The 22,204-nt window shown below is 34.4% G+C and overlaps 1 protein-coding gene across 1 annotated transcript in view; it reads right to left on the bottom strand.

The window, feature by feature from the left end:
* The window catches only part of PIGB (phosphatidylinositol glycan anchor biosynthesis class B), a 35,561-nt gene that overhangs the window by 1,401 nt on the left and 11,956 nt on the right, over positions 1 to 22,204 (bottom strand). The window contains exons 6-10 of the mRNA XM_080807689.1: positions 17,417 to 17,557; positions 10,613 to 10,664; positions 9,346 to 9,557; positions 8,691 to 8,755; positions 1,790 to 2,003 (exon numbers count right to left, since the gene is read on the bottom strand). Of these exons, the coding sequence (XP_080663815.1) occupies positions 1,790 to 2,003; positions 8,691 to 8,755; positions 9,346 to 9,557; positions 10,613 to 10,664; positions 17,417 to 17,557 (684 nt within the window). The remainder of the gene's footprint in view (positions 1 to 1,789; positions 2,004 to 8,690; positions 8,756 to 9,345; positions 9,558 to 10,612; positions 10,665 to 17,416; positions 17,558 to 22,204) is intronic.

Raw genomic sequence — 22,204 nt, 5'->3', positions numbered from 1 at the left:
AAATCTCCGCTGGGTCCCATTAAGGTGAAGAAGCAAGACTTTAATGTAGTTTTCTCAAAGATGGACAATAGGATTGTTATACCATGTGCCTGTGCAGCAGCAGCATAACCTTCAAGTCCAAACTAAAGCATGAAACTCCATTTCAAGGTGGGATAGTAAGTCAGCAGTGTGGGAGACTTCGAATTCTCCAACCACAGTATGCTTTTCCAGGAATGGAAGGGGCCTTTGGGATGAAGTGGGTGACTTCTTAATAAGAGAACAATTCCCCTTGGGCTTAACTGGCAAGGTAGAAAACTTCATGAACAAGAAAGGATTCTTGCTCTCTTCCCTTTCACATCCTTAAATAAGTTGTTCCTGTGTGGGGTTTTTTTTGTTGTTGTTCCGTATTTATATAAATAAGATTTAGTAATAGAGAGCAACATATGTTCACTGATTAATGGTTTTATTGTGGCATAGAAAGACTAGACTGTGTGTAAAAAAGATGGATTGACGAATTAAGACAACTTAAACCAGTTACTTGGGCCCTGCAAAAGCCATGTTTGTAATTGCCTAAGGAAAAATAAACACGTGATAAAGGTTTATGTTATCTATGAACTGCATACAAAGTAAATTTACACAAGACCTAACACTTCATGACTTGTATAATTTAGGAGAGGAAGGTCTTGCTTCAGGGAGAAAACCAGAACAAGATGAGAAAAATTGTAAGCCTTCTACTCTGAAGTAAGCACTCTGAAGGAGACTTTTTTTGCTCCATTGTGCAGTTTGAAAAATGTAAGAGGAGAACTTGGTGAACTACTCAAAACCTAAGATATCAACTATACAACCAAGTATGGAAAGCATCTCTATGCCTCTAGAATTCCTGTTCTCTGCAGTGTTACTGCTAATGTGAGCACAGAGGGAGAGTGAATATCCCACTCTCAGCTCTTGTCTTTTTTATATAGGAGGTGAACCTCAATTTGAAGGGATACTTGGGTCTTACATCTAACCTGTGGCTTTTGCTAGGCAGTCCCAACTTTCTAATTATGTATTAATGATTGGCATTAATGATTCAGTTGAGTATTGCAAAAGTGTTAAATTATCTTAAAATGATATCAGCTTTGATAGTTAGTTGACTTAATGTGCACATGGAAAATTAACTTCAGATTGTTTAAAGCCAGGCTAAGTAGATGTAGAGCTTTTTAAAGGAAAGCAATTTGCTTTGCCCATGTTCTGTTAGTAGGCAACTGGAAGCATAGGCCCAAATGGATTTCTTTTTAAAAGTTAAGGCAGTTTTAGTGTTGCATTTCTCAGAAATATGTAATTCAGGCATTAGAATATCATCTAATTGAATTTCCTAGTTTTTATAGGTGAGACAACTAATATAAAGAGAGATTTTAAAAGACTAGGATAAGACCAGGGCAGCAGTCCAGCAGTAAATCTGGAGTAGAATCTAGTGTTTTGAGATTAATTAAAAATTTTAAAAATAGAAGATGTATTACAAAGGTTTATAGTAAGCTCAATGATAACAATTTCTTTCACTATGGTTACCTTCAAATGACCTACAAAATATTTTATATTACATTTAAAGTAGATCATTTAAATATGTCACATTTTAAAAATAAAGCTTATTTAAAAGTGGTATATGATTTTTATTGACACAGTTTAAATGGCTTTTAAAATTCAGTGAATATGGATAAAGTTTCAGATTTCTTAGTCATTTGATCAGTTATCAAGTAAACTCAGGAATCTGAAAGGAATTTTAAAGTAGTTTCATTTTCTTAATAGCATGTAGTGGAACAACTTCTATTACCTATAATAAGGAGTAGAGTGGCAAGGCATCATTATAAATACTGAAGCTGAAGATTTATTTGGTTTATTGTAACAGAGTTCTTGAACATGAGTCATGACATCAAGAGTACCTCGCTGATGAACTAAACCAGTATAGAGGGCAAGGAGCATATTCGATAAAAACAGGAAGCTGAGAGCTGGTTTCTTCCATGTTTTCAGGTGGTTTAGTGAGTACCCTGTATGAAGACAGACATGAACCATAATAATGGCATTCTTGCTTTAGGATAGCTAAGCAAATGTTAACTGCAAATACATTTGTAAACCTTAATGGAAGTAGCACAAATTGAAATCATGTCATGGACAAATAAGAAATAAGCAATAGGTCATCTTTATAATTCCTCTATTCGCTGTCATTGTCCTCAGATCCCTACATTTTTCTTGAAAAAAAGAATGGAAGGATAGTGGAAAAAGAATGGCTAGGGAGTCCAACAGACCCAGATTTGAATTCTAACTCTAGCACAGGTGTCTTCTTTCACTTTGCTGAGCATTATTTTCCTCATCTGCAAATGGGATAACAGTAACTTTTCCAAGTATTAGGAAAAAACATACGTCCAGTGCTTGTCCTGGTACATAGTTCATTTGTCTGTCTCTTCTCTTTAATCTCCCAAGTGCTAACAGTGGATTGTGTACATATGTGGCAGAGTATCCTCTGAGAAAAATACACCACTGGGAGATTTTCAGTAGTTACTGTATGTATGGTGGCATGGGTATCTTTTTCTGCAAGAAGTATGTCTTTTCTTTCACTATAGTGTTGGGCAATTTATTTTTAATGTTGTTGTACAATTTATTTTTAATGATGTTGTACAATTTATTTTTAAATTTGTAAAAGTAATTCTTGCATGTGGCAAAAAACCCAAGCAGAATAGAATAAATGAAAAGTAAAAGTCTCCCATCCCCTTCCTATAGTCCCCCTCCCCAGCAGTAGCCACTGATAATAAGCATATAAGGATCTGTTGAAAATACCCTTAAAAAAACAGGCCTTTGCATTGGAAAAGAATAAGCTTATTAATGAACTTGACATTTTGTTCATACTCCACATATACTGTCTTCATGGAATTAGATAATTGGTCTTTTGGATTTTGGGTATCCAGGATCCAGTCTGTGGCTTGCCTGAAATTTTAGCACTAATTCCCACCGGGGCTAAGGCACTGTTTTCCATGATCATCACCTAATTGACTGCTTCAGCTGTTTTAGGTTGGCTCAATCACTGAAAACAACTGAACATGAATAAAATTAATTTTGAACTGTTCCCATTTAAGGACACTAACATGAAGTTGGCCTAGGAGGGCCTATTTCAAAAACAGGAGTAAATTAAGACCTGTAATTTACTTGAATCACATCTAGTACTTCACATTAACGGAAGACACTCATTCTTTCAACTTACCATTGTCATAAATTAAAAAGTATATATTAACATTCAGTTTAGGAAAAACTAAAGATACCTTTTGTACACTTAAATATCTCTTAATTAAGTATGGTGCCTTTATCGCTCTTCTTTTATTTCTATTCATTGCTTTGAAGATTATAAATGATATATTGTACATAAATAATATGTAATTGAAAATAATAAAATAACTTCATCTATTCCAAGACATCTGATACCTGCCACTTACTTGATAGCCGAACCAAATTTGGCCAAGAAATCTTAGAATTTCATTCCTCTAGGAAATGTTTTAGATAACATTACCTATAGTTCATTCTATTCATTAGTTAGAATATCGCACATCTCTCTCATAACTACTACTTGAAATAGCTGATTAGCCAAAGCACATTCTAAAAAGTGTAAAAAATGTAGGAAGATCAAGAAAACTAAACCTACATGTACAATATATCTAAATTTATGTTTGCTATGGTAAAATAAGGAACCTACTAAAGTTTGAGAACTAGGATTAGTTTTATTAGAATTGAAATAGGATTCCAGGAGTTTTCTTATCTGTAATAATTCTAGTCACAGAACTAGTAGACCAGCAAGCTTAAGAGCTGTGCTTTCCTGGGTAAATGGGAAAAAACTAAATATACCTAGTGGCCTCAGATTACAAAAAGCTACATTAAAGCCTATCCTAGCAAGGCACTTTAGAAGACAACTTGCCCTCAGGAATATTCAAATAAAGTGTAACCTCTTCAGGTTGCATTTGTGAAATGTTCACTCATCAACAATCTTTTCACTCACTAAATGTTCCTTGAAAGCTTTTTAAAAAATGGGCATTAGGGATACAATGGTATGGTGACTGATCTAAAACTGGAGTGCATGGTGGTAAATGCTGTAAAAATGGCATTTTGGGTAGAATGCTGGAAGAAAATGTGCTTGTATTTCCAGCTGGTTCAGTACGAAGGAGTCTTAAATTAGGTAATGCTTCTATTTTATATTTTCTTTGTGGTGATACTAGGATGGATCTTTTCAGAGAGAACTGAATCTCCCTATTATTTGGGGAAAAAATACACAGAAAATGCTGGGAAGAGAAGGAAAGAAGGAACAGTTGAACAGACTTGGATTTGAAGACTTCCAGGGTTTTCAAACTGTCTGACATTGAACATTCTCCAGAGAACTGCAGAAACTGGAGCTGTTAAAGAGAGAGTTGGAAATATATTACAGCTGCAGTGCTAGTCTGCGCCACAAGAGAAGCTTAGGATTCACAGTTTACTTACAGGGAAGCAGTATGGTTTCTTCAGTATTTAAAAAAGGTAACAAGATCCTATAGCTGCTGTCTACTAAGTCTACATAACTGTACATACAAATAATGCAGATGCAATTCTCACTGCAAGGATCCACCCTAGAATGAGCAAGCTTCAGAATGGGATAGGCAGCACACTGTAATGTAAGCATCATCTAACCTGAAATGTGAGACCCCTCTCCCAATTACTGAAGATTCTGTGAACACAGGTTTTCTTCTGTTCTGTAAACCACTTAGGGAGATCTTTTGGCCTCATGTAATTTCCAAGAGAACAAAGACTTCGTATGAACCTGGGTGACTACCTGTCCGAATTCAGACACCTTCACATACAGTAGTCCTCCCTTCTCTGCAAGGGATACATTCCAAGACCTCTGGGGGATGCCTAAAACTGCCAGTAGTACAGAACCCTATACTCTTTTCCTATACACACCTCTGATGAAGTTTAAGTTACAAATTAGGCATGGTAACAGCTAATAGTAATAGCTATTAATAGCTGTATTACTATTACTATTAGCTACTATTACTATTATTATTAATAGTTACAATTGTAACAGTTAGGCTGTAATAAAAGTTAAAAGAATGTGGTCACAAAATTTCTTACTGTACTGTTGCCATCTTCCTTGTGATGATATGAGACGATAAAATGCTTATGTGATAAGATGAAGTATGGCAAATGATGGAGGCATTGTGATGTGGTGTTAGACTACTACTGACCCTGAGGATAGGTCAGAAAGGGGATCATCTGCTTCTGGATCTTGGTTGGTGCAGGTTACTAAAATTGTGGAAAATGAGGACTGAATAAGGGCATGCTACCATAGTAACTCTAACTCAAGCTAAATAACATCCCAGAATATTTAATTTGCTCCTGTTACCTATGCCAACAAAAAGATACATAAAAGAGGAAGTTGTTAGGAATTTATAAGACTGATAATTATCTCTGGGAAATGGAACCAGATGATTAGAGGATGACACCATAGGGTTTTTTTCTTTTTATACCGGGGTTTATTTTTATAATAAACACACTGGGTTCTTATCCAATCACTATCAGATCACTGTTGAAGTTTTAAATCCATCATGTCCCAGCTGACTCTTCTCAAGGATAAAATCTAAAAACTTGAGTATATAAGAAGGCCCTGCATGAGTTGGTTCCTTCTTTACTCAGCCATATTTCCTAGTCATCCTATGATTTATCTTGATACACACAGTTTCTTTTAAAGTTTTGGATATTTCCTATTACAATGTATTTTTAAGCAAGGACTGATGAGTTCCTTCTTACCAAAGTAAGGTTCATTGGAATGGAGGGGATGCGAAAGTTAAGGGCTGTACATTACTGATCCCATCAAACACATGGGTAGGAAGGATGCACCCTTGTTTTGACAAGACTTAACAGAAAATCCAATCTAAAAGCCCAAGAAAAAGATCTCTACCAAGTCCTACCAATCAGAGATGTTTCTCTGGGAAAGCTGTTCAGTTAACTTAAATTCAGCGTTTACATGAAAAAAAAAAAAAAAGGGTGGTTTGATTCTGTGATGGAACATACAGAAGAATAGGCCTGGGAAAGAGAAACTTGAAACTATTACAAACAGTAAGGAGAATATTGGGCACAGAGATATCAGGAAGAATTTTATGTTGCTAACTTCGCTAAGGAAATAAAGCTATTTTCATATAAGTCCTAAGAAATGCCCAAAACAAGATGTTTAAGGGCATTATTTGCATTTTATGTAAAGAGATAAATTATCAAAATAACCACCTGAAAGAGTGTAAGTGCCTCTGAAAAGAGGAATTGGAAGGAGGGCAGGGAACCATTTTTTTTTTTTTTTAAAACAAACACATGGAATGGCTTTTGAAATAATGTGCATGTGCAGTTTTGATAAAACAATTAGCGTATGGAGAAACAGACTAGCAAGTCTCTGTTGGCCACTGTGATAAAAACAGATGAAGCAGATACCCAACCTAAAATTAGTAGCAGGTATTGGAAACCTCATCAGCACAAATTACAAGAGACTCAACTAAAAATACCAATGTTACTAGAGCAATGGCACCTTTCTTTTACAGATAAGGAAACAGAGGCACAAGGTTATACAGTTCACTAAGGATCAGAGCCAATTACAGAAGGTACGTTTCTCAGAGTTAGTCCTATTCTGGATAGAACTGAGGGAAATTCAAATTAGGCAAGAGAAGTTACTGTAGATGGAAAAAATGGCTGCAATTATCCCTACCTATCCAATCCCTACCTGAGCCTGAAGTTTCTTTCTCATCTCTTGAATCTGGTCTGGCTTTGCCACTTGCTTTGACCAAAAGAATGTGGTGGAAGTGACAGTGAGCCAACCACAGACATAGTAAGTTTTAAGCCACTGAGTTTTAAGGTGGCTATTAGAAAGAAATTGCTGACTGAGATGTTATGTTTATCTAAAAATCAGGTTAAAACAGGCCAAAAAAGAATAAAAACAGATTTGAGGTACAGTGTAACTCAAGATTTCATGTAGTTAGAAAAGACACAAATTAGGCCATTTAGAACAATTCTGAAAAGAACTCTTGTCTGACATTGTTCCTGAACATCCAAAGACTAATGTCCCGGTGAGCTCACTGTGGACTCTTAGCAGGAACACAAGTCTCTTCAGGTCCAATTCAAGGACCTTAGGTAAGTGTCCAAAGGAGGGATCACATTCTTTGAGAAAATGAGGGTTTTTGCTAGTTCCCAGTCCTTTAGGGATCCTTCTGAGTGGACAAGATGGAACAAAGGCTGATTCTTGTTCATTAGAAGGAGATCCTCTTCAACCCTCATCAGCATTTTATCTCAATCTTTGGAATTGGAAACAGGTTACCAAGAATGTGCCACTTAAAAGATTCATTCTTTTGGACTGGGAATGAGGATTCAGACAACCCAGTCTTTCTCTAAAACACTCTATAAAGACATGGCACAGAAGTGGAATGCTAGAAAAACCTTAAATTATAAAAATGGAATGAAACCAAGTTCCTAAACTAACCAAATAACACACACAAATATTTGACCTCTGGACTTGATTTAATTATAACTCAACTCCAGCTCAAGTGGTGGTAAAGAAAAATTTTAAATCTGAATAGTGATTCATGAACAGATGTGCAGATTTGCTCTGATGAATTGGCCCACTATTCTTAAGACTTGACAGATAGCTGTTCGATGCCTGTAATTTGTGCCTGCATCTATATATGAAGTGAGACTATAAAGTCATAACACAAATGAACTTTGGTTTCAGCAATTCAGATGTGTCAAATATTTGGATGTGTGTGCATATACATATACAAGTTATATATGTGTGTATATAAATTATATATGTATTTGTATATAAATTATGTTTGTATCTCAGTTGAAGAGAGTACATATAGCTGAGATGGTGTATACTTGATTAAAGCTGGCTGCTTAACCCAGTGAGTGGTTTGGTGTTTTGTTTTTTTTTTAGGTCAAAAGTTTGATATCATTAACTCCCTAGTTTTTCCCAGCCTCCAGTCTCCATTGTATACTTATTTCTTCCCTCCCCAGTAGTGATTTTTTTTTAATATTTGAGGGAAGCCAAGTCATTTATTCTGAATTAAACTTGAATTTAATAAAGTATCAATTCATATTTTTTCCAAACCAACCAATGTAAAAATTCACTTTCTCCAGAGATCAGTGCTATAAGACTTTGTGGAAGTCACATGTAAAAAAAATTATTACAAAAGACCTAGTGGAAAAATGGAGAAAAAGCCAAAAATAAAATCAGAGGTGTGGATCACTTTAAAAATTGTGTATGCATTAGAGTGAGTCTTAAAGTGGTAGATGTGTATGAAGAAGCATTAAAAAGTAGTTTCAATAGCTGTAAATATATTTTTCATTTGTCAAATGAAGAATCCCATAGTTTAATCATAAACTTAAAATGCTATTATAAAATAGACATATTTCATTACTTTAGAATGAAAGATTCCTATAGCCAGAAACACCACCACTGAAAGGTCCTTTGGATATTAAGTCCTTATGTTTTTATATCACATTTTAGGACATAGGAAAAAGTATATTTAGGCAGCAAAAAGAATACTGTAGTAGTCTACCTTGTAATTAAGGAGCATCTCTCATTTAGCTTAGTTGAAAACATATTTTAGTGTTTAAGGAAAATTTATTATCTAAGCTATTTCTACATAAATGCAACTTTTTCTATATTAAACAAAAATACTTACCACAGAACACCATACAGAATGGTAAAACTGGATAGATAAACCTGAATTCTTTGTGGCTCAACATGCTATAATAAAAAAAAAGGTATTAAGAGAATTACATGACAATTTGAGAAATATATTTAAAATGAAATATTATTAACAATCTGTTTTTCTAAATACTGAGACTGAATTTCCTGCTTCAGGAAGCATTCTCATTATTTTTTAGTTAAAAGGTGATGATGTGTTAAAAGTAATCCTAATATTTGATGTCAATTTGAAATTCTAAAGTACAATTACATTCTAAAAAAGATTTCTGTTAGCAATCCAATTAAGTCATATTACTCAAATTTGGAATAAAGATACATACATTTTCATTTTAAAATATTTCTCTAGTTCTTTAATACTTAAAATTTTGGTAGTTTCAAATTTTAAGAGCAAATAAAATTTTTTCAACTCCTTGAAAACTGAATGTAATCCTTGTCAAGCAAACTATACATATCAGAAGTATTCATTCTGAGCATCAGCATAATTATTACCTTTTCTGTCTGCTAAATAATCTCCAGTAATAAATCATAAGAGTTAATACATATCCAGAAGATAAACAGTTTACTTTTTGAAGAATTTAAATTCTTGGTAACATTAAATAAATTAATTACTTGAACAAATAAAATCTTACCTATAAACCAGCAGTGTCCACAGCACAGTTACCAAAAGTATTCGGTACCTCTTTGGGGCCAGAAAGCAGCCATGAATAAAGAAGGGTAAGTGAGTACCCAAGACAGCTGGAAATCCTTGACTAAAGTACCAATGCCATGGATGAGAACCATAAAATGTTCCCAAATTCTGAAGCACGTTAAATTTCAAAAAGTTATACTGAACCAGGGTCCACTGGCATAGTTGATGGAAAGAAAATAGAAATATATTAGTGCCAAGTATGAATTTTCGACATTAGGGAATTTGGCAGAATCTTGAAGTCTAAAAACCAAACAATACTTTATATTAATAATTTTGATTAATTACAACATGAAATCATTCTTTATTCATTTTTAATGTTCTAAGTTTTAATGTGTTGTTAATTTATAAAAAAACTAGGTTTCTGCAATTCAAGAAATCATGAATAAATGTTCATATGTATTTTGATAATGTAAGTTTTACATACAGTAAATGATAAAGAAGATCCTCAAAATAGGTTTATATGAGTATATGTGTTACTGATATTAAAAACTTTATAGTTTATGATATCACACATTAAAATATAAGCCTTGAGAACATTACCTTTTGAATTGTCACCAACAGCAACAAAAACAGTTCAGCAACAACAGCAGTTAACAGTAAGTGTTCATTTCTGCCAGGCAATATTGTAAGCATTTACATGCATTATCTCATTTAATCCTTCAACCTTATGAAACAGGTACCACAGTTATTTCCAGTTAAGGAAACTTATCCAAGGTCACATAGCTAATAACGAAGGAACCAGGTTTCAAACTGTGGCAGCCTGATTCCAGAGTCCCTAAGTGACTTAAAATCAGGGAACTTAAAAACAACCAAAGGCTATAACCAACAGTCATGACATTAAAATGTCAAATCAAATCCTTGAAGAGAGTATTCTGATTAATTTGGAATTCTGAATGCTTGAGTTCCATTAAAGTTTAAAAATTTAACCTTTGTAACAAACCTGACTAAACTGTACAAACTTGACAAAAATGCCATAAAATGGACTCCTTTTAACTTCAACTATGAATACACAATTCTGTTTTATAGAAAACAGCAAATTGAATGAAAGGCATATGCCAATAGTTTTTTTTCAATGTATCGCATAAAATTTTTAAAAAGTGATTTGCCTGTGTTCCCAAATATTCACAGATTAATAGGTCAGGTTGAGTTTTTAGTGTAATAAATTGTTAGATTAAAAATAGCTATTAGCTTAATGTATTTTTACTTACTTGACCAAAAAAAATACGATCGACTATCAGAGACAAACTCAAAGTGACAAATCTGAAAAACAAAATAGAAGGGTGATTAACACTCTGAACTTACAAAAAAATCCAATATTGGCATATGGCTTTTACAAATGCTTGGCCAACCAAAGTCACTTTAAAAATGCCTTACACTTTTGCCAACTGAATATGGATTTACACGTTGAAAGATCTTTCACTGATAGAAGCTGTATTTAAGGAAAGTTTCTAAAAGTAATAAACACTGTAGTATCTATTGCTATACAACAAAGTACCCTAAACGTTGGCAAATTAAAACTATGAACATTTATTACTTCAGTGTGGGCCAAGAATCCAAGTGGAGCTTAGCTGGGTGTCCCTGGGTCAAAGCCTTTCATGAATTGTCAAAATGTTTTTGGCTGGGACTAGAGAGTTTCATCTGAAGGCTTGACTGGTGCTGGTGGGGAAATCTGCTTCCAAGCTCACTCAACATGGATGTTGGCAGAGCTCAACTCACTCAACATGCATCTTGGCAGAGCTCAACTCACTCAACATGCATCTTGGCAGAGCTCAAATTTTCCAAAGTGGTTGTATCAATTTATATTCCCACAGGAATATATAAAGGCTCTATATCCTTTCAGGTATTTGGGTAGATGTATACTAGGATGTCATGGTGGTTTTCATTTACATTTCCTGAGTGACTAATAAGGTGAGTACCTTTATACTTCTTGACTATTTAAATATCTTTTGAAGTGCCTGTTCAGGTCTTTTAATCAATTTTCTATTTTTCTTAAAGATTTGTACAAGTTTTGTATATAATTGATAGACTTTTTTCTTGGTGTTGTGTTTTATACTACAAATATCTTCTGATCTGAGGCTTGCTTTTTCACTCTTAATGGTGAATCTGATGAACAAAAGTCTTGAATTTTAATGTATTCAAATGCATTTATCTTTCCCTTTATAATTAATACTGCATTCTACTTAAGAAATCTCTGCCTGTCTCAAGGTCATGAAGATATTCTATCATATCTTGAAGAAGTGCAATTCTTTTACCTTTACATTAAGATCTGTATTTCCCTGGATTTTTATTTTTTGTTATGGTGGCAAGTAGGGGTCCATATGGATATCCAGCTAATTATATATTTATTGAAAAGACTTACTGTACTGCCTTATCACTGTTAATCATAAATGAATGACTTTATGTCTGGGTCTGTTGTTGGACTATTATGTCCCACCAGTCAATTTGTTTTGCACTGGTTCTAAGTTGTCTTAATTACTGTAACTTTGTAAGAAGCCTTAATATCTAGTAAAGTCAAGTCATCCAACATTATTTTCTCTAATTCTTTTAGTTAGTATCAGTATTTTGCATTCCACTTAAATATTTAAAATCAGCTTTATCAGTTCATAAACACACACACACACACACACACACACACCATACTGGGCTTTAATTGTAACTCCACTGAATATACAGATCACAGTTTGGGGAGAGTTGATATCTTCAAAATATTGAGTCTTCCATCCATGAACATGGTATATTCTTTCATTTATTTAGGTCTTTATTAGTTTCTCCCAAAAATGTTTTATACCTTCCTGTGTAGAGTCCTTGTATATCTTTTATTATTTTATTCATAGAAATCTGATGTTTTTGATGCCACCATAAATATTTTCCTTTTAATTTATAATTTTTTAAGTAAAGATGTTATTTATTTGACAGAGAGACACAATGAGAGAGGGAACACAAGCTGGAGGAGTGGGAGAGGGAAAAGCAGGCTTCCCACTGAGCAGGGAGCCTGATGTGGGGATTGATCCCAGGACCTTGGGATCATGACCTGAGCTGAAGGCAGATGCTTAACCAATATAAAGAATTTCCATATATCCTTCACCTAGATTTCCCAAATGTTAGCATTTTACCATATTTGCTTTATCTTTTTCTTTCTCTTTAAATATGTATTTTTTTCTGAATTGTTTAATAAGTTACAGACATCATTCACCTTTATCCCTATACTTCAGTAGCTATTTCCTAAAAACAAGAAAATTCTCTTACATCACAAATAATCAGAAACAGGAAATACAAAGTTTTTATGGCTATCTACACCTTTTTTAGATTCTACCACTTGTCCCAATAATTTCCTTTATACAAAGAAAAAATTTTTGATTTTTTAATTATTATTCTTATTATTTGTTGTGTTCACTTCTTTATCTCTATAGTCTCTTTTAATCTAGATTATTTCCTTAATCTTTCCTTGCCATTCATGACTGGCATCTTTGAAGAATACAGGTTAGTTATTTTCTAGAATGTATCTCAATTTGGGTTTGTCTGATATTTTTCATGAATAGATTCAGGTTATACATAATGAGAGTAATACCATAGAAGTGACAGGGTGTTTTCTCTGCTTCTGATTATGTGTCTCATGATCGTGGTCTGTCCAGTTACTGGTAATGTTAACTTTGATCCCTTTTTCTTTTTAAAATTATTTATTTTTTAAAAATTTTATTTTTTAGTAATCTCTTTACCTGATGTGGGGCTTAAACCCACAGCCCTGAGATCAAGAGTTGCATGCTCTGCCAATTGAGCCAGCCAGGCACCCCTTAACTTTGATCCCTTGATTAAGGAACTATCTGTCAAGTTTCCCACTGTAAAATTATTATTTTATCCTTTGTAATTAATGTTTTATGGGGAGACACTTTGAGACTATATAAATATCCTCTTATTCCTCAAATTTTTACCCACTAGTTTTAGCATCCAAATGAAACAAATATTTGTATATTCACCTTGTATTTAGTGAACATGCTGAATTTATTTACTAATCCTAATAGTTTACTTTTAGATTCTTTTGGATTTTCTACATACAGTCATGCCATATAGTTTTATTTCTTCATTTCCAACCAGTTGTTTTTCTTGCCTTACTGCACTAGTTAGGACATATACTGTTAAACAGCAGGGGAAATAATGAGCATAATATATTGTCCCTGATCTCAGATAAAAGGATTTAGGGCTTCAACACTTAGTATGATTTTGCTATAACATTTTATAGAAATCTTTGTCATTTTAGTGAAGTCCCCTTCTAATACACATTTTCTAACCGTTGTCCCCCCTCACCCATCATGAATAGGCTTTTAATTTTATCATGTGGCTTTTCTGTGTCTATTAAGATTATCCTATGAATTTTCTCCTTTATTCTCTTAATGTCATGAATCATACTAATTGATTTCAAAATACTAAACCTACTTCACATTCCTGAACTAAAACCAACCTTGCTTATAATGTATTCTTTTTTAAATTAATTTTTAAAAAAATTTTTTAAAGATTTTATTTATTTGGCAGAGAGAGACACAGCGAGAGAGGGAAAACAAGCGGGGGGCATGGAAGAGGATGAAGCAGACTTCCTGCTGAGCAGGGAGTCTGATGCAGGCCTCAATCCCAGGACCCTGGGATCAAGACCTGAGCTGAAGGCAGATGCTTAATGACTGAGCCACCCAGGCGCCCCCTCTTTTTTTTTTTTTTTTAAGAGACAGCATGTGTGCAAGTTGGGGGGAAGGGAAGGGGAGGAGGAGAGGGGGAGAGAGAATCCCAAGCACGTTCCAGACCCAGCACAGGGCAATCTCATAACCCTAACCCAAGTTGAAACCAAGAGTTGAATGCTTAACAGACTGAGCCACCCAGGCATCCCACTCTCTTTTTTAATACAACGTTAGATTCAATTTGGTAAGTTTCAAGAATTTTGCATTCTTATCATGAGAGATACTGATTTATAATTGACTTTTCTTGTAATGTCCTTGTCAGATTTTGGGATCAAGGGTATGGTGTCTTCATTAAGAGTTGGGAAATGTGATTCTTTTTCTATTCTGTGGAAAAGTTTATGTGGATTGATGTTTCTTCTTCCTTAAACATATAGTAGCATTCACAGTGAAGCCATCTAAGTCTGTCTAATTACAAATTAACATCTAAGTCGAATTACAAATTAACTTTAATATGCATAGCACTATTTATATTTACTATTTCCTCTTTTGTCAGTTTTGGTTAAGTTGTATTTTTCTAGGAATTTGTCCATTTCATCTGAGTTGTCAAATTTATTAGCAAAAAGTTGTTCATAATATCTTCTTATCTTAATGCCTATAAGATCTATAATGATGTCCCATAGTTTGTTTTGTCTTGCTAATTGTTGGTGAGAATGTGGCAGCTGAAAGGCAACTGAATTACATTTGATTTTATAGAATAAATGACAAAATGATGTCCCAAATTCTCAATGTCATATAAAAGGCAAGGAGAAGTAGGTCCATACATAATGGAAATTTTCCTAAGACTAATGCAAGATTTTTCTCTGTATATAGAGATACTTTTCCTGTCTGGACATACTATTGTTCCAGTTTTTTTTTTTCTTTTCTTTCTTTCTTTTTTTTCATAAATAAATAGCCCTAGGTGCTAGAGGTTTGATGTTCCCTTCCCAGTTCTGACCCTGATGAGCCCAATCACCTTGTAGGTATCAATTCCTTCTCTGAATCTCCAATGCCTCATATGTAAAGTGGGGTGGTAGATGAGATGAATTTTGTGTTTTGTTTTTGTTTTTTTTAAAGTAAACTCTACCCCCAACATGAAGCTTGAAAGCAGAACCCCGGGATCAAGGTCTACCTTGCTCTACCAACTGAGCCAGCCAGGTGCCCTGCAAATGGTTATTTTTAAAGGGTGGTTAATACATAAAAGGCTGTTGGCTGGGGCCAACTCAGTGCAACAACACTTGACAGTTTAAGACTAATTAGGACTGTGAATCATATTTGTTATGCACTGTACAGTTTCAAAGTATTTTCACATACATTATCTCATTTGTTCGCTCATATATTTCCCTTCAAAATAAACAAGACAAGCATTTTGATCTATAGGAATAGGCTTCCTCAGGCCTTTACAGCTCGAAGCATGCTGATCCCCTAGGCCTGGCAAACTCATGTTCATTTTTTGATATTATTTAAAACATCATCTACTTTATAAACCTTCTATTAATGTTTTCCTTCAAGCAGAATTAGGCTTTTTTATTATCTGTTCTACAACATTTTGTTATATAACTATTTAGAACAGTCTATATCGCTGATCAAGAATTACTGTTGTATCTCTTTCCCCCCCAGATTTTGACCTTGGGAACAGACACTACATCTTACTCACTTCTGAATGAATCATCAAATGTTTGCTACAAAGCAGGCTAAATGCTTGTTGAATGAGTAAACTATACATTGTATTGCGATGAGAAAAAAGGCTTATCATCTCCTTGTGTAAAAGCCTACATAATCTGAGCCCTTGTTGTCCCTGACCTCATTATCATATTCTCCCAAATTCAGCCTTCTTTAGCCACACCAGTCTCTTTGCTGTTCCTCAGATATGCCAAATACACCTTTACGTCAAAGTCTTTGCTGGTCTCTTTGCCTGGAATATTCTTTCCTTCTTTCCTTGTTTCAATTCCTTTAGGTTTTGGCTCCAATGTCACCTTATCATGGTGGACTTCCCCATAAAAAAATACCCTATAAAAAATAACAATGCTTCTCTCCTGTATCAGCATTTTTTTTTTTTAAGATTTTATTTATTTGTCAGAGAGTGAAAGGGAGAGAGAGAGAGAGAGAGAACAAGCAAGGGGAGTGGCAGGCAGAGAGAGAAGCAGGCTTCCCGCTGATCAGGGAGCCTGATGGAGGACTTGATCCCAGGAACCTGGGGGATCATGACCTGAGCCAAAAGCAGACGCCTGACTGACTGAGCCACCCAGGCATCCCCTACACCAGCATTCTATCTTTATCTATCATTAATTTTCCCTGTAGCATTTATCACTTGACAGATACATATTACTCTATGTTTTTAGTTTTCTGTCTTCTCCCACTAGAATATAAACTTCATGAAGGCAGGGACTTGGTTAAGTTGCTGTATCTCCAGCATCTGGAACAGTACCTGGCAACTACTGGGATTAAACAAATATTTGCTGAATGAATGCATTACATTAAAAACAATGTTAATAAGTCTGAGAAATGACAACAGTGGCAACTTGGCTTCTAGATGATTTAGTCCTTTTTAATTCTTACCCCAAAAGACTCAAACAGAGTGAATACTAGTATAGTAAAGAGATTACTGTTCTAAGAATCAGAATGAATTCAGCCCTTCAATAAATAACTAGTCTGGATACTCTACTAGATACTTGGGATAAGTATGATCCTAGGAGCTCAAAATTAGAAGACATGTGTGTTTATTTTGGTTTGGTCTTGTTTTTTTGCACAGGGGCCACGCTAATCTTCTTTGTATTGTCCCAATTTTAGTATAGATGCTATTGAATTGAACACAGAAGACATGGGTTTCAATCCTAGTTCCATCACAGCAACCAACCCAGTGACTCTGGCTAAGGCATGTTTAATTTCACCATGCTCCGCCCCCCCCCCACCATTTCCTTACTACAAACTAAAAATACCTACATTGTCTAGATCCAAGAATTGTGAGTCATGAGGTAATATGTAAATATACATTATAAATTATAAAGTCTTATACAAATGTAAAAGAATCAAGTACCTCTAAAATGTACATGAGAGATATTTAGGAAATGAAGTATAGAAAAGTTCTAAGTGAGAAAAGTTCCAAAGATCCCCATTTAAGTAAATTAAAACAATTATAGTTAATAATCATAAATATAAAAATATAAATTATAAATTTGGAAATACTGTTTCCCTAGTCTGACAATTCTGACATTAGAAGATATAATAATTGACTACAAGATGTAAAATCTTGTTCATAATCTATAATTTATAGGTTATGGACATTAATAGATGGATTATAGCCATACTTACCCTATAGGTAAAAACTGATGCAGAATAAGATCAAGCTTTTTCTGTTCTTGCCAGAAATGTCTAAAGACCAAGGGTATCCATGGAATGATAGCTGTGGGACGAATTATGAAGGCAAGTGCCACCAGGGACGAGTACTTGACACTATAAGCAAGGAAAATGTATTATCAAGAAACTAGGAAATGAATGTAGAAGTTATCTACTATTTATGCTGTGATATAACATTTTTTTTCCTAATGTGAGCATTTTCATTTTGGTATAGGATATGTGAAGTTGGGTAAGTTACTTATACTTTTTGACTCTTAATTTTTCTCCTCCATAAGAAGAGGTAATATCTAAGGTCATTTTCAGCTCTAATAGCCCATTCTAGTATTTGAAATTAAGTTATTCTATGTCTTAATGCTGATCTTGTTTTGCTAAAAGGCATACTAACTTTAGCCATACGACTCCGCCAATTGCTTTCCTGATGGAAAAATTACCAAGCCTCTCCTAAGGAGATAAAAGAAAATCACACAAAAATTAAGTTAAAAAAAAAGAATAAATGCATTTAAGGAAATACTAGGATTTAGGCAATGTTGGGCTTCTTAGTACCTACGATTTTGTTTTGAAAGTAAGCTGCTAATTTTATGCAAATAAAAGGTCTATATGTATAATTGATTAAAAGCCCACCATACAAACCTCTAAGATCATGGCTAAAAATGTAGATTTTGCCTCAGTAAATGGCTAAAGAAGACTAATAATTTAATCATAAGGACTACATACAGTAGATTATCACATGGAAATAGTGGTAGCTCTGCTAAAAACTGAAAGCAAGCAAAATAAAACTTTATGGTACCATTTTATATCTACTAACTAATAAAGAGCTATAGATGAATGAATTTCTAATGTTGGTGAGGATATAAGAGCAGGGATTTCATTCAAATGCTTACAGAGACCACATAAGTAATAAAAATGAGTGATGTAGACTGTGGGGAGGTTCTCATATTGTCATGAAGGAATCTTGGCCTAAGATGTTGCTGGGACTCTCATTTTTTCAAGAGAAACTAGAAACCAAGATTTAATGTAAGATCTCCCAATTTTTAAAAAACTTTGCCAAGTAGTTTCTTCAAAAAACAAAAACTCTTATGCAGGTGAAATAAAACATATTCATAGGTTGGTCCGATTTGCTCGCATCCTAATTGCTACTTCTGCTATGGTCAAACTGTTGAGAGGACACCCAAGTGTATACTTCCAGTCCTAACCTCACTCCAAACTTTCAGACTTTGATTTCTTACTCTTTTCTGAATATTCCTACATAGATTGCTACTGGCACTCAAAATCAAAGCACCTGAAATAATCCCCAAACCTTCCCTGAAACTTGCTCAGTGTCTAATATTTATAGCATCACTCAGTTTCTCAGTCTTAAAATTGTAAAGTCCCTCAAACAGCAACATCTCACCCCATACCATCCACCTTGTTTCCTTCCCAGTCCCATCATTTTACATTAAGTCCTGTCACTTATCTGGAATACTTTCAAAGTTGTTGTCTTACTTTTTTGTGTGTTGCCCCCAAATATTCCTTTATTTAGTATCATTGTCATCAACAACACTTACTAAGCACTTACTTTGTAAGAGGCCCTGTGCTATATATATACTTTATATAGATTTTCATTTAGTTGTGAAGAGAGATGTTTTATTGTTACCATTTTACAGAAATCAATGCTTATATATTTTCAGTCCATCCTTACATCTTTCATTTATAAAATTTTTAAAGAAGTTTGCAAAATATCATATATTCTAAGTCCAGGAATAGTACTTGTCATGTTTATCCGGGGAAGAATGCTTTTACCGCAGTTGCCTGTGCTATGTGACCCTCTTTCCTGACTGAACACAGCTAAATCTGGCCAAGCTAAATCTGGCCAGTGTGAAACTACAGGGATGATGACATTTAACAGACCTAATCAGACTTTCTTAAATTAAATGCAAAATAGAAAAAGTTGGTCAATTGGTAGTGAGGACAGAGCCTTAGACAACTAAAACAAATTCACAGACTGGGCTATAAAGGCAAAACAGAACAGACTTTTCCCCCCAAACTGCCATAATTCATTCATTTCATTTACGTGGCTGAGATACTCTATATTTTCTTCTAGGCCTGGCCACAAGGTACCTCTTTTCCTTATTTTTACTTTCAGTCCTACAATAAGGCTCATATAGGTATTAACTTAAGTGAATGCCTATTCTTGCAGTCAGGAGTCTTAATGCTGAAATGATCTTACTTGAGTTGATTCTCCCAACCACCTTTTTATATAGGAAGAATGGATTCCTAAATAGACCAAATTCTGGCTTTCTCCCTTTCATTATATTCTCCCTTTCATTTCATTATATTTCTCCCTTTCATTATATTTCATTATATTCTAAATACTGGTACTACAAGGGAATGCTTTCTTATTCAGATTTGATTATATCATGCTTTCAAAAGCCTTCAATGGTTCCTTACAACCTACAGAATAAAGTCCAAACTCTGGAGAAGGGCAAAGTCCCATTCCAGCCTCATCCTTTATTCTTCCCTTCTCCCATGCTTCCAACCATGTGTATGGTAGAATGGACAACCTGCCCACAATAAAATGAAACCCTTTTACAGCTCTGTGTTTTTGCTCATGTTGGTCATTCCATTTGTTTGGTATTTGCTTCCCCAGTTTATATAAATCCAAATCAGTCCATATATTTTCTTTAATTTACTTTTTAAAACTTAAGTATAGTGGATATACAGTATTGTTATTGGTTTCAAGTGTACAATATAGTGATTTGACATTTTTATACATTACAAAATGCTAACCACAAAAAGGGTAGTTACCATCTATTACCATACAGAATTATTACAACATTATTGACTATATTCCCAATGCTATACTTTATATCCTCATGACTAATTTATTTTATAAATGGAAAACTGTACATCCAAATTTGCCCATCCAATGCATTCCTCCTCCCATCAATTTGTTCCCTGTATTTGTGAGTCTGTTTCTGTTAAGTTTATTCATTTGTTGTTTTTTAGATTCTACTTTTAAATGAAATTATATGGTATTTATCTTTCTCAGGCTTATCTAATATCCTCTAGGTCCATCCATGTTTTTGAAAATGGCAAGATTTCATTCTTTTTATGGCTGAGTAATAGTCCACTGTGTGTGTGTATGTGTGTGTATGTGTGTGTATGCAAACCTTCTTTATCTGTTCATCTATTGATGGATACTTCGGTTGCTTCCATATCTTGCCTATTGTAAATAATGCTGCAGTAAACATAGGAGTGCATATTAGTATTTGCCTTTTCTTTTGAAGATTTTATTTATTATTTCTCAGAGAGAGAGAGAGAGAGAGGGAGAATGAGCACAAGCAAGTGGAGAAGCAGGCTCCCTCCCCACTGAACGAGTACAAATCAGGATTGATCCCAGGACCCTGGAATCCAAAGGCAGATGCTTAACTGACTGAGCCACCCAGGTGGCTAAATGGATTTTGCATTTTCTTTGGATAATAACCAGACACAGAATTGCTGGATCATACATATGGTATTTCTGTTAGCCAACACTTGTAATTTTTTGTCTGTTTGGTAATAGCTATTCTGATAGGTGTGAAGTGATATCTCATTTTGGTTTTGATTTGCATTTATTTCCCTGATTATTAGTGATGTTGAGCATTTTTTCATGTGTCTGTTGGCCATCTGTAGGTCTTCTTTGGAAAAATCTCACTTAGGTCGTCTGCCCATTTTTTAATTTGATTTTTTTTAATTGTATGAGTTCTTTATGATTTTGGATATTAACCCCTTACTGGGTATATCATTTGCAAACATCTTCTCCCATTCAGTAGTTTGTCTTTACATTTTGTTGATGGTTTGCTGTGTTGCTCATGTAGTCCCAAAAGTTTATTTTTGCTTTTTTTGCCTCTGCCTAGGGAGACAGATCTAAAACAATGTTGCTAAAACTGACATCCATTCTTTTAGGAGTTTTATGGTCTCAGTCTTACATTTAGGTCTTTATTTGAAGTTTATTTTTTGTATATGCGTTGATAAAGTAATTGAGTTTCAGTCTTTTCCATGTAACTATCCAGCTTATCCAACACCACTTATTAAAAAGACTGTCTTTTCCCCATTGTATATTCTTGCCTATCTTTGTCATAGATTCATTGACCATAGAAGTGTGGGTCTAGGGGTGCCTGGGTGGTTCAGTCAGTTAAGCATCTGCCTTTGACTCAGGTCATGATCTCAGGGTTCTGGGATTGAGCCTCACATTAGGCTCCCTGCTCAGTGGGGACTCTGCATCTCCCTCTCTCCATCGCTTCTGCTTATGCCCACTCTCTTTTTCTCTCTCAAAATAAATAAAATCTTTTTAAAAAGTGTGGATTTACTTTTGGACTCTATATTGTTCCACTGATCTATGTATTTTAGTGCCCATACATTCTTTTTTTGATTACTATAGCTTTGTAGTATAATTTGAAATCTGGGAATGATAGTTCCTGCATTGTTCTTCTTTCTCAAGATTGTTTTGGCTATTCAGGGTGTTTATTTTGTTTTTGTTTTTCTTGTTCCATACAATTTTAGTATTATTTGTTTTACTTCTGAGAAAAATGCCATTGGTACACTGATAGAGATTGCACTGAATCTATAGATTGCTTTGGGTAATACGGACATTTTAACAATATTAATTTTCTAATCCATGAATATGGTACATCTTTCCATTTACTTGTGTCATCTTTAATTTCTCTCATGAATGTCTTACAGTTTTTAAGAGTACGGGTCTTTCACTTCCTCTATTGAATTTAT

Source organism: Martes martes (genome assembly GCF_963455335.1).
Source record: "Martes martes genome assembly, chromosome: 7".
NCBI classification, from domain to species: Eukaryota; Metazoa; Chordata; class Mammalia; order Carnivora; family Mustelidae; genus Martes; species Martes martes.
The sequence above is the reverse complement of the archived record's forward strand: the minus strand, read 5'-3'. Positions and strand labels throughout refer to the sequence as shown.